We start from the raw sequence: 14,063 nt of genomic DNA on the forward strand, positions 1-14,063 counted from the left end.
ACTAAGGAAGACTAGATCAACGGTTCTCTAAACTTTTTGGATTTAAACGTTTCAAGAGAGATCCTTTCCAACAGAACAAGGATGGCCTAGGCCACCATAGCTCAATTGGTAGAGCAACCGACGCGAGATCGGGAGGTTGTGGGTTCGTATCCCACTGGTGTCTGGTTGGCCATTTTTGTTCTGTACTTAACAGCTCTTCAATACGTACTAAATGTACGTAACACGACCTAATAGGTTGAAAGTCGGTTTTGATTACAAAGCGGTCGTGAAACTTCAATATTCATTCATTTTTCAAATATTTAGAAAGCCTTCTTGTGCCCCCATCACTATAAGAAACGATACCTTACATCCGCAATCTCATAAACAGGCTGCATTTTTTAGTCTTGTCTATAGAGCATTAAAAATCCAGCTTACAACTGAAAATCGCAAAAGAGAACTAAACTTTATCAAGAATTTGGCCAGAATTAATGGCTATAATCCCCTAACGATTAATAAAATCATCAACAAGATAAAATTAAAAACCGCACCGAAACTGATTCCGGACAAGCCTAAAAATACAAAATATGCTCTTTACCTACACGAACCCAGGCCTATTTCAAGTTACTAACCCTCTAAAGAAATACGATATTAATATCGCTTATAGAACCCGATATACGAACCGTAATATATTTTTCAATTCAAATATACTTAACATTAACCCCAATAAATTCTCGAACTCTGGTATCTATAGGCTAAAATGCACCCATTGTGGATTTTCTTATATCGGACAGACCGGACGTAGCTTTTTGATCAGATACCTTGAACACTACAACGCTTCGAAACATTACCCGCCATGAGCACCCATTTGGAAGAAACTGGCCAGTTTTACGATATTTGAAAAAGACCTTCAAATCTTGAAAAACTTATGACTGAGTTTGAGAACATTTATATATTCTTAGACCAATATTTTAATAGAAATCAAAATTTAAATGATACTTCAGAAATTAAAAAGTCCAATAATCGAAAAAATTCCAGAACTACTTTCTCTTTTCAATATAATAATAATTTTATGAGAATTTTTAATCACACAACCGCGAATAAAATTTCCTCTCTAACAACAGCTACTGCTCTACCGCCCCTTCATGCAACACCCCGTCCACGAACATCCGACCCGGCCAAAGAATCGGTCGCCCCTCCGCTTCACCTGACTCACTCCCTGCCTCTACATATACATACATATAACATTAGAAGCAGTAATAAAGCTACTCGCCAGTTTACTTCACGCAGCTAACACTAGCGGACACCTCACACTAGTCCCAAGGGTAAGCCTCCTCTTTCAATTTTTTCTTTTCTCCTTCTTCATTTTCCATTATAACATAATTTCATTTCCTCCCTTTTCTTTTATTCCAGATTTCAAACTCCAATTGTGCCATAATCTGCTTCATTTATCTACGGATTGCCTGAACTCTCCCTTATTCAAGATCACTCCTTAATGAGTTCATCATTGATGTTTTACATTGTATATGTTTTTAATTTTATGCTAGCGCGTGAATGTGGACTAGTTCAACTTGTATTTCCTTCTGGCATTGTGATTCTCTCTCCTACAGAATTTGCAATTACCGGTGATCACGTCATATCATCCTTGGTTACGTCGTCATGCGCCTTTTGACTGGTTCTATTTGACTCGTACTGTTAAATTAACTCTAATTCAACTTTTGTTTTCACACAATTGTAAGAACTCCAACGTCAATAATTAATCCACGCTTCACACATTGACGTATATCTTAATTGTCTACAATAACTTTGTTTGTTTTTTACTTTAACAGCCTCATGATTGTTTTTAACTCCACAGATTGCCATCGTTCAATGTATTTTACCATAAATTCTTGCTGTTGATCTGTACATACTGTTACTAATTAAGTCTAATGTTATCATATTACTTTTTATTACGACATTGTTATTCTTTTTACAATTTTAATCACTTAAGTTCAGGGCCCTGACCTTAGTCTTTGTACTAACGGCAGATGATGTTCGCAATGCCGAGCGGAACATGTTCCATTATTTAAGCCATTTTTTAAGATACCTCATGATTATTTTATAATTCAATGAGTGTATTATATTGTATTGAGTAGGTGGTTTAATAAGAGAATTTTATAATTTTAATATATTATCCTCATACGGTTCCATTATGAGATTAATTACAGTATCCAGTAATCGGGATATAGTGGGTTCGAGCCCCACTGTCGACAGCCCTGAAGATGGTTTTCCGTGGTTTCCCATTTTCACACCAGGCAAATGCTGGGGCTGTACCTTAATTAAGGCCACGGCTGCTTCCTTCCACTTCCTAGGCCTTTCCCATCCCAAGACATGTGTCAGTGCGACGTAAAGCAAATGACACAAAAAAAAAACCCCCAACAAAGTCATTCTTTATAATCTGCACTGGATATTTGCACTCCAGAAGTCAGTCAAACCTACATCCTGTTTTCCAGTCAATGACTCGATCGGGGATGGTATGAATGAAGCGGCGAGTATAGGAATTGTGCCGGCTGCCAAGGCCTGTCGCACTCTTCTGGGGCAATGATTAAGGACTGACAGATGAAACGAAATGATATTGAGAGTGTTGCTGGAATGAAAGATGACGGGGAAAACCGTAGTGCCCAGAGAAAAACCTGTCTCGCCTCCACTTTGTCCAGCGCAAATATCACATGGAGTGACCGGGTTTTGAACCACAGCGTGCCCAAGGACGTGCCAGATTTTTGGCAGTGATATGCGATGGCACTACAGTCTGTATCTTCCTGTATCAACAGCTGGCAGTTCAATGTCACTAATATGCTTGTCACCCTCAGTTGTCGCCAGAGCTTCATTCATGTCTGGGAGGATGTTGCCAAACATCATCAGGTGCTGGTGGATGGTTGTAAAAATGTCCAACACCTCTTAAGCATGAAAATAAATTTTCCAGGCAATCTTGATTCAATTGTGCTGTGAGAATGTATTTAACACCGAAAAGGCAAAGCTGGAAATGGGTTCTTTCCGAAGATCTTTTTTGAAAGGGAAACATGTTTCGCTGAACCAGTACTCATGTTCTCACAACACTAATAAAATTCTGTGGGGCATTTCTCCTGTGTATCGCAATTAATGCCAAACCCACGTGTGAGTGGCTGTCACCCTAAGGTATTCTAGAATTAAAAATATCCGGTATCTCATCGGCAAACTGTTTATGAGCGCACTAACATGTTCGTGTGGCATTGAGTACCGAACGGCCTGTGCTGTCGTGTCAGAAAATGACTCGGCTGCTAATCGTACATGCTGTCATTCCCTGCCTATCACATTTATATGGTGCTGAGAAAGCTTAGGACACGTTTTAATTTCACAGCTATCCAGAACCAATACTTTTTCAATCACATTTTTCGTTGCTGGTTTTTTGCATTATGTATAATACCTTTGTTCAAGAAGTGATTTCTCATAAACTTAAATAAACAAGGTACGTCGGCAAACACCTACACACTTCTGCTGGCGTTGTTAGGATTTTGAATACAAGTGTTTAGGTACGTTACTTTAAGTTCTTTCGACACAGATGCATTCTTGGCTCCCATGTCTGCCACAGCAGCTACAACATTGCACAACATGCACTCCAGGCACAATTATTATTCTTTTCAGAAGCGTAGCTGTCATTCGTATGTCAAAATCAAAGTAGACATGTTGTTTCCAAGATGAAACAACCCTCGTACTATAACAAGAACATTGCTTGTGGTCCTACTATTGTCTTCTTCTTGGTCATAAATTCTGCTATTGATGTCGCAACGCAGATTCATTCTTTGTCGCTCAGTCTTTCAGCTTGCATTTTCATCGGAAGTACAATGTCTTGCAATATTATTATTGAAAAATGCGCACATGTCGTGCAGAATACCATTACATTACATTTACATTACATACACATTACTTTTCTTTGCTATAAGCTACGATGGATTTCTGTCTATTCCTGCATTTTACAATATGGTATCTATCACAGAATTCCAAGCACAACTCACACACACATTCGTCATTTGGTTCGTGAAATAATTTGTTGCAGCACACCTTGTGGTGGAAACCATGGATCGCCAATCTCGTCGTCACGTGTCTCATATCACGATTAGTTTCCATCCAGGTCCTGTCTTGCATAGCAGATGTTGCATAGAAGTCCTCTGGTATAATGTTTTTCTTCTCATGCAGATCTTGTATAAGCTGTTTGAAGCTGGTAGTAGCTTGAAGTATGAGCTCGCATCTCAGATCCTCTATTAAGAAGGTCTCCCTGGTAAGCTCATACACTAGCCTCGATCTTGCATTCTGCGTGACTCCTAAAATTCTCTTCAGGTATCTAGCCTTTACTCGCTCCAATTCTTCCAGCTGTTTGTACATGAGATATTCTGCCACTAATTCTAGGCCATAAGTCAGAACAGGTAGTATCTTTAACCTAAACAAGTCCATAGCTGTGCTGATCGATAGTTGTGTGATGTTTCTGATTTCATTCATAGCCCTAGTGGCTGCCACTGCTCTAGATCTTATATGTAAACTGAAACTCTTTCCCGTTTGAATTGTGATACCTAGATATTTAAAATTGTTAGCCCTCTTGAGTAGTTTGCCATTGCATTTGATGTTCTCTGCTTCAGTGAGTCTTCCTCCTTTCCTAAATGCTACCAATTCTGTCTTCTCTTCGTTTATCTGAATGTCGTTTCTCTCTGCCCATTCACATAGTGTGTTTAGCGATACTTGCAGTTTATCTATATCTGTCACTGCGATGGCCATGTCAACAGCGTATACGTATGTACTTGTTCCTGCCATTACTTTGGTGACATCGTTCGTGAGAACATTAAACAGGATAGGGCTGAGTGGATCGCCTTGGAGGACACCGTTCGTCTGTGACAGCCAGTCAGATATGCCTATTCCATCATCTATCTGTATGTAGTTTTCTGCCAGTATATTCGATATCAGGGTCGTTGTGCTTGTTCTTCCAGTTAGTTCCTCCAGTTTATCTATTAATACCTTTCTGTTGACCGTATCGAAGACTTTTCATACCTGCCAACCCTTGCGATTTACCCGGAAACTTTCCGGTTTTTAACTCGTCTTCTGATTTTCCGATTTATTTTTACTTCTTCCGTTCTTTTACTAATATAACCTGTAGTACACCCAACACTCTTCCCCTAGGATAAAGAATTAATTCTTTCGTGCTTGTGTAATTTATGAAACCTCATTTTCAAGCGTATTTATTTGAGACTTTATTTCGTGAGTATTTCGTCCGTCGCCTTCGTGCATCGTGTTTCCCGCTCACCACAGCAGCGTGTGCGCTTGATACAGTTGGGGATTCGGGGCGGCGCGCTAACGACTAAGTTAATCGGGGCGAAAGAATGTGTTTGTTATTGTGTTGTTTGTGCGCTGTTAACATCGTTTCTTTGCGCAGTTTCGTCGGAGTTATAGGGGATGTGTTTTTTCTTGCATTTCTATTCCTTCCCCCCTCTTGTCAGAGTCGTATATAATAATGTATGTGGCATATTGAATTGTTTTTTATGTGGTAGTTTTGCGTATTTAAGTGCATAATTTTAATGAGTTGAATGTTTTTATGGGGGGTCGTGTTGATGACAGTATCTGGCATTTTCTTTTCTCGTGATGGCCAAAAATATAACAAACGTTATCTCCAAGTGTTCAGATTTACCTTTAAATTGCCGTTCATTTTACTGTCTGATAAGGAAAACTACCGTATTTTCTCGCGTAATTAACGCCCTTGCATAATTGCAAATCCCTATATTTTTGGGTCCAAAGTGGAGAAAAAGAAATGTTCACGTATTTGACGCACCCACAACTTCTAATATCACAGCTCCAGATGCGTTTCGAAATAAAGATGTCAACGACTCAAGTAGCAGGCTTCCTATCGTGAGCGGGCATTCCAAACACAGGGCCACGTGCTGTTATTAGCCGTCAGGAAATCCCACTGCACTAGTTTTAAGAGTGTTTCGGGTACGGGACGTTCTGTGATCACAAAATTGTTTTGTCAGTCTACAGTATTGGAGTAATACTGCATCATACAGTATCGCGGTGATCAGTTACGCCGAAACATACGGGAATAGAGCAGCGGGCAGCAAGTATTCAGTGTCCAAATGAAACGTGCGCTACAGCGGTAACAGAAGTGCACTTCAAGCGGTCAACAAGTCTTGCAAAGCATTTCGCGGACCAAAAAGCGGCAAATTTCCGCAAGTAGAGGATTATCTGCTTAAATATATGATTTTGTTACGCAATGTTGGATAAGCCGTTTCTCACGGAATGCTTATTTTAAAGAATGGAAAATAGCCGCGGCACATGGAATCAATGTCTGGGATTTGAAGGTTAGCCGAGACTTCATTAATTTTATGAAGAGGAATGGATTTTCTCTTCGACGACGAACAACATTATGCCAAAAAATGACGAATGATTTCAACCATTTTCATTGCGTTGATTGAGAAGCGTAAACTAAAGGAATATTTGATCTTCCTTACAGGAACCGCAGGTCAGACGCCAATCAGTTTCCATATGCCACAAAGTCGAACAATCGATAAGAAAGGAACATAGTGTTACCGCACGCGTTTTCTGGAGTAAAAAACAATGTACCGGTACTTCAATGCTTGCTGTAACAGCTGATGGCAGAAAGCTTGCACCTTACATTGTTCTAAAATGAAAAACAATGCCTTAAGCAAAATTTCCGCGAGTGATCCACGTTCGTGTTCAAGAGAAAGGGTGGATGGACACGTCAGTCGTACTAGATTGGATACGAGCGGTTTGGGGTAATGTAGCAGGGTCCCTCCTTCGATGCCCGGCCCTTCTTGTGTTGGATAGTTTTCTTCTTTTGCCGGTACCTATGTCATTCAGGTCATATTTTCAGCTCGTAATGAGAAGAATATTTTCTAGTGTCGGTATTTCATACCTACGTGTCTAACTCACCTGATGTACCCTATTTGACTTTTCAGAAAAAATCTCACACCGAAATTTTATTCTAAGTGATGATAACCGCAAATGAGTTGAACCAATTGTGTTTACATTATATTTGATGTATCTTTTAAATGTAAATAATGTGTGAAGATCTGAATTCCCTGAATAATTTACGCATCCTAAGTAGGCCTATTCGCCTGCATTTTTCGTCAAAAAAGTGCGTTAATTACGCGAGAAATTACGGTATTATGCATTTTGTTGTGTGTGTTGGGGTGACAATAAATATTATTATTCGTATGTAAATATCATAAATGAGTGATTAGGCCTACATTTTCTTGTAACCCATTTTTATGTTTTCTTGGTTTAAGATTTTAAATTTAATGGTCAATTCGCAGTGTAACTGTAGATATGTATGCCTTTTATCCTGACCTTTTTTCACCTAGACTGTGGTGGAATATATGTGATGAAATCCAAGAATTAAAAAATCTTCCTATTTTTGGTTTCTAAAAGTTGGCAGGTATGGTTTTTGAGTAATCAGCAAAAACCACATATAGTTTTCGTCTTGGTTTTTCTATCGTCTGTTTTATTTGTTCCAACAGGTTTTCTACTGCCAGAGCCGTGGACCTTCCCTTTCTAAAACCAAACTGTTCCTCTGGTAGTAGGGGTTCTAGCTTCTCTGCCAGCCTTTTGGCGAGGATTCCTGTTACGAGTTTCCGTAATGTAGATTCCAACGCTATTCCTCTATACGCGTTTGGCTTCTCTGTGTCTCCTTTTCCCTTGTATAATAGCTTGATTGTTGACTTTCTCCATTCGTCTGGTATACTTCCTAATTCTAAACATTTATTTAGAAGGGAGGTCCATATCGGTAAGTATTCTTGTGCTGCCTGCTTTAAGTGTTCACTTCTTATTCCATCTACTCCTGGTACTCTGTTATTCCTCATTTTCTGTATCGCTTTAGCAATTTCATCTGTGGTGAAGATCTCATCAGCTTGTAGAGTCATAGGTGTCTTAATCATGGGTCTTGTTTCTTTTGAGCAAATTACTATCCTTATATGATCTATCCATGTTTCCATAGGTATGTTGGGCTGTATTTTCTGTCCTTTTGGCCTCAGAGCTCGGTAGGGGTCTTCTTCTGCCTCCTGTACCATTTTCTTATGTTCTTTTTCCAGGTGTTGCTTTTTCTTCTTTTTTATTAGGTCCTTGTATTTCTTTTGTTCTCGTAGGTATTCTTCGGTGGTTGCGCTTGCCATTTGTCCTCTAGTTTTATGTAGTGTTTTCAGTGTCAATTTTCTTTGTTCATAACATTCTCTGTCGAACCATGGCCTCGCTTTCCTATTTGAATCTTGTGTGGTGGCCCCACTTATTATAGTTGATTTCAGCCATGTAGCGGCCTCATCAATATTTCCTGCTCTTATTGCTCTTTCAACCTTATCTTTTTCTTTCATTTTCCCTTTAATTTTTTCCATGTCCAGGGTCTTGCCAAATGTTATATTTCGTCTTTCTTCTAATTTGTTACTTCTACTGTTTTCTATATTTAATTGTACTGAAATGTGTTTACGGATGACTGCTGCTTCTTTTTTCACTGTGGTGGCAAGGTGTTTTGATCTAAAGCCCTTTGTGTTTATTAGGTCTATTGTGCTAGCTCCGTTATGCCCTATGTATGTCCAGTCCTCCTGTCTGTTGTGTATTGTAAAGCCTTCATTTGTTAGATATTCCATTACTTCTTTGCATTTTCTATCTTGCCTATTTATTGCGCAATTCAGATCTCCCGCAATGCAATATGCCTCGCCAAGAGCGAAAGGAGGAGTTTATTCATGTTCTTAACGTTGAAACTGCAGGCAGTGGCTATCCCATTTTTTCTTGCAAGTAAATGTTGCAGTTCTGCAAACGGCAGGTAGAGTAATCGCTAAAGTCTCAAGAGCTCCTTTCTGCACTAGTATTTTGTCGTACCGCTCCGTCTATCTGCAGTAGGCGAGGTCATGCAGGTACTAATTACAGGCATATAATCATTCCTACTCACTAAAGTAGCAGTAGTTTTAATGCATGGCCAACATTAGTGAGGGAACAGCACCGGGCTTGAGCTCCCACTTCCGAGGCAAAGCCAACAATTCAGACCGTCTCTTATGTAGCCAGACTGCTGAAAATGGAGAGAGCATATTCTAGCATTTTTAATATTTGCAGAGACTGCCGTGCAGTATTTCGAGCCCCAAACATTTTGTGGTTTAATATCGTGTGGGAAAGGATGGAAAACTATTCTCTAGTGTTTCAGTTGTGGGATTTACAGTTTACTACAGCGCAGCCCAGCATTATTGTCACACAGTTCTAGAGCACTGTGAGAATAGAACCGTAGTCACCATCACGACCGTTTCTTGATGTCTCTATAGATAAACGTTACGGCTTCATTTCACAATTCTCATACCTTGTACCGAGTAAGTCACAGCCAAACAGCAGAAACGAAAAACAAATCTAAGTCCCCTGACACTCTTTTAAACAAACCCACATTGTAAACATAAACAAATAGATCCGATACATGTGTTAACTGAAGGATTTGCCGTGATCCACCCTGGTCCCGCGTGGCTAGCTGTTCCACCATGAAGTCATGCGCTAAGCGAGGTAAATGCAACACCTTTTGCGCACGGCTAAGTGGGCCCCTCTGGTAACAGCTAACTAGCTCTCACTCTTCAATTTCTTAGCAATTTAAATTCATTTCATGTTGCCCCTTTCCTTCATTACACTCAAAATTTTTAATTTTTTAGCGATTTTAATGCCAGTTCTCTCTCTTTTTTTTTTTCACCCATGTTCACTACTCACGAATCTCGCAATCTTATTCACAACTTGGTCACATTTGAAACACAGAACGCTACCAAACATTCGTGTAGAGGTGTGGTTTCCAAGGAAAGTACAGGGCAAATCATAAGTTTGTGTTTAGGTTATTTGTTGTGATTTTGAAGACTGATACCATTGTAAACGTATAAACAAAGCATTTGCTTTGATGACTTCAGATATGAGCGTAAAAATTGTATAGGTGAATGACATATAAATTAAATAACTCGCTGTAATATATATAGGATTTTGTTGGGGCCACTGAAAAAAAAGTATACGTGTGAGGCGTATAAAAGAAGTCTTGCTCTAAACTCTGTTGTTCCCTCTTTCCGCACCAACCTGCCGTTATGTTCATCCTATTATGTTCCTTTCCTTGTTCGTCTCTGTGTTCAACAATATCCCTTCGTATTATTATTAGTATTATCCGTTCATGTCCTTTTCTCTTTTTGTTTGTCCTGTGCTCCTAAATTTTTTAATGCCTTATTTTTGTGTGTCTAATGATTCTTCCTTTTTCCTGTATTTATCTGGTCTTTTTCATATCCTGCACTTCCTACGTCTGTCAAGTTGGCCCTTCAGTAAGTGTTTATGCCCACCATCCTTTTGATGTTGGGAAGTAAAACAGAGCTCATTGGGAGCTGAGAAGAGAGGGATCAGGAAGAGCTGGGATTAATTAGCGCAGATTCTATCTGAGGGTGGCAGTGCTTAAGGGTGTAGAGATGTCTTTGCCCGTTTGTGTTTGCTCCTTGTCACACTGACCTGCCATTATGTTCATCCTGTTTTGTGTTCCTTTTCTTGTTCCTAACTGCGTATATATGTGACATGATTTGACACTTCTTTCCTATACTTATTGTGAACTTTCTTTATGCTTCAGATACAAGAACATCGAGGGGAGGCAGTGTTCAACAGTCATCTCGTTCGTCTTCTCGAGATAACTCGACACGGGGTAGCAGCGAGGATACTCAGCGTTCTCTATCCTCGCTACCTCTTTCAAGTGCAGCTAGCTCAGTGGATTTGCGTAAGAGTCCAGAGAGTTCGATGGCGCCAGATGTCTCCCTCTCCGCCGATCAAGTTGCAAAGAAGACAGTTGTACTGCTTGACGAATATTTCAACAACTCAAACGAAACGGTTAGCTCTTCCAGGTGTTATGTGATTAGTCCCTTTGAAATTGAAACCATTCCAGTTCAGATAATACTAAATGTTTCTGTTGAATATTAATGTTCTTGAGATGAATTTCTAAGTGAGAGCGTGTATTGAATAGTATCTTCATTTGTGTGTGTTTGTGTGTGTGTTTTTTTTTTGCATGGAGTGAAAAGAACAAAATTCTTTGACAGTTTAGAGAACCTGTAATGCAGAGCTTTGGTTTGCTATGTTTCCTGACAAAAATTTGTGTTATCTTAAATAGAGAGAAGAGGCGTGTAAAATTGATGTTGACTTCAGTGTAAACCCCTCTAAAGATCAAGACTAGTATGCTTATCTGACTTAATTGCACCAGAATTAATCAGTTTTTTAAAAATTTGAAATGGTTGAGTTTATTTAATCACTTTCTCCGGGTAGTTTGATTGGTAAGTCAAAAGAATTTCTTTTTCTGATCCCCAGACGAACGTCCATTTTTTAAAATACTTTCAGTGAATCTTGCCATCTAGTCGTAACCAAACTCTATCCTACTGCAGCTCCTAGTAGTCATACCAAGCTCATACCTGCCAACCCTTCCGATTTACCTGGAAACTTTTCGGTTTTTAACTAGTTTTCCGATTTATTTTTACTTCCTATTTTTGACCAATATAACCTCTAGTACGGCCAGTACTCTTCCCCTAGGATAAAGGATAAATTCTTTTGTGCTTGTGTAATTTACAAAACCTCATTTTCAAGCGTATTTATTTGATGCTTTATTTCGTGTTTCGTCCGTCACCTTCGTGTTTCCCACTCACTACAGCAGCGTGTGTGCTTTATACAGCTGGTGATTTGGGGTGGCAATCGTCCTGCAAGGAAGAGGGCTAAAGCGCGCTAGCGACTCGGTTAGTCGGGTCGAAAGAATGAGTTTGTTAATTGTGCCGTTCATGTCCTGTTAACATCGTTTCTGTGCGTAGTTCTGTCGGAGTTGTAGGCCACGTGTTTTTTCTTGCATTTCTATGCTTTCCCCCTCTGTCAGAGTCGTATGTTAATAATGTATGGGACATATTGAATTGTTTTGTATGTGATACGTTTTGCGTATTTAAGTGCATAATTTTAATGAGTTGAGTGTTGTAAGGGGCGGGGGGGGGGGGGGTGTTGGTGACAGTTTCTGGTATTTTCTTTTCTCTTAATGGCCAAAAAATATAAGAAACGTTATCTCCAAGTTTGAGACCAATACATTTCCATTCATTTTATTACCGGTACTACCGTATTTTCTCGCGTAATTAATGCTCTTTCATAATTTACGCCTCCCAATGTTTGTGGGTCCAAAGTGAAGAAAAATGTTCATGCATTTGCGAGACCTACAACTTCGAAATAAAGATGTCAACTATGGTACTCAGGTAGCGGACTTCCTATTGCGAAAGCGGGCATTCCAAATACAGGGCAACCTGCTGTTATTAGTTGGCAGGAAATCCCACTGCACTAGTTTTAAGACTGTTTTGGGTATGGGACATTGTTTGATCTCAAAATTGTATGTCAGTCCACAATATTTGAGTAATACTGCATCATACAAACTCGAGGTGATCAGTTACGTTGAAACATATGGGAATAGGGCAGCGGGCAGCAAGTATTCAGCGTCCAAATGAGACGTGAGTTACCGCGGTAACAGAAGTGCACTTCAAGCGGCCAACAAGTCTCGCAAAGCATTTCACGGCCCAAAAAGCGGCAAGTAGGGGAGAATCTGCTTAAATATATGCTTTTGTTACTTTATGCTGTTTCTCACGAAATGCTGTATTTTAAAGAATGAGAAATAGCCTCTGCACATGGAATCTGTGTCTCGGGTTTGAAGGTTAGCCGAGACTTGATGAATTTTATGAAGAGAAATGGAGTTTTTCTTTGACGAACAACATTATGCCAAAAATGACGAATCTTCTCAACCATTTTCATCGCTTTGTGGTTGGAGGCGTAAAATGAAGGAATATAATTTCCCCAATCAGTTTCCATATGCAACAAAGTCGAACAAACGATAAGAAAGGAACATAAAATGTTATCGTACATGCTACCGGAAGCAAAAAACGACAATGTACTGCAATGCTTGCTGTAGCAGCTGATGGAAGAAAGCTTGCCCCTTACATTGTACTAAAACAAAAAACAATGCCTAAAGCAAAATTTCCACGGGTGATCCACGTTCGTATTCAAGAAAAAGGGTGGATGGAAACGTCACTAGTATAAGATTGGATACAATGCCCATCCCTTCTCGTGTTGGACAGTTCTTTTTGTTTTCCCGGTATGTCATTATGACATAACATGAATTGTACTTTTATTAGTTCATGTTTTATTTCACTTCAGGTCGTATTGTCAGCTCGTCACGTCAGACCCACATGTCTAACTTACCTGATACCGTATTTGACTTTTCATAGCAGAATTTAGTGCCAAATGACTATAACCGCAAATGAGTTCAACCAGTTGTGTTTATATTATATCTTTTAAAAGTAAATGAATTGTAAATAATTTACAAATATATGAATTCTTTGAATAATTTCCCTGTCTGAAGTGTTCGCCTGTATTTTGTTTGTCAAAAATGTGCGTTAATTATGCGAGAAAATACGGTATTATGCATTTTGTTGCATGTGTGGGACATAAATAAGAATTAGGTACGTTATGTTGTAACCATTTTTATGTTTTCTTAGTTTAAGATTTTAAATTTAATGGTCAGTTCTCATTGTCACTGTAGATATGTATGTCTTATATACTGACCTTTTTTGACCTGGACAGTGGTGTGGAATATATGTGATGAAACTCAAGAATTCAAACATTTCCTATTTTTTGTTTCTAAAAGTTGGCAGGTGTGCAAGCTTATATAATAATAATTTCCTTTTTGATAATAAAAGCTGTAGACATGATTTGGGCTTATGCCATATCAAGAAAAGGGAGGTGAAATCCTTTATATTTCGCAGAGAGCTATGTTCCGCGTCTCCAAAAGAAAATTCTACTTTCACGAGGTATACTCTACTGTATGAGGGTTTGAATTTAAGAATAGTTCACCATTCGAGCTGTAGTAGTACGTTCATTCATCACCCAGTGGCTCGCTGTATGGTGGCATAGCACAGTATTCCAAGCAGGAGCTGATAATTGCTGTAAGCTACAATTAACATAGTCTGTCTGTCAGTGTGTGTCCGTGAGAAGTAACAGAGGACACCAGACGAATCGGGAAC

The 14,063-nt window shown here is 39.3% G+C and overlaps 1 protein-coding gene across 5 annotated transcripts in view; it reads left to right on the forward strand.

Moving 5' to 3' along the window:
• Positions 1 to 14,063, forward strand: part of LOC136876417 (eukaryotic translation initiation factor 4 gamma 1) — a 700,368-nt gene that overhangs the window by 627,899 nt on the left and 58,406 nt on the right. For all 5 annotated transcript variants that reach the window (XM_067150372.2, XM_067150376.2, XM_067150374.2 and 2 more), the window contains one exon: positions 10,607 to 10,860. In XM_067150372.2, the coding sequence (XP_067006473.2) occupies positions 10,607 to 10,860 (254 nt within the window). The remainder of the gene's footprint in view (positions 1 to 10,606; positions 10,861 to 14,063) is intronic.

The sequence above is a fragment of the Anabrus simplex genome, chromosome 6 (assembly GCF_040414725.1).
Source record: "Anabrus simplex isolate iqAnaSimp1 chromosome 6, ASM4041472v1, whole genome shotgun sequence".
Lineage (NCBI taxonomy): Eukaryota > Metazoa > Arthropoda > Insecta > Orthoptera > Tettigoniidae > Anabrus > Anabrus simplex.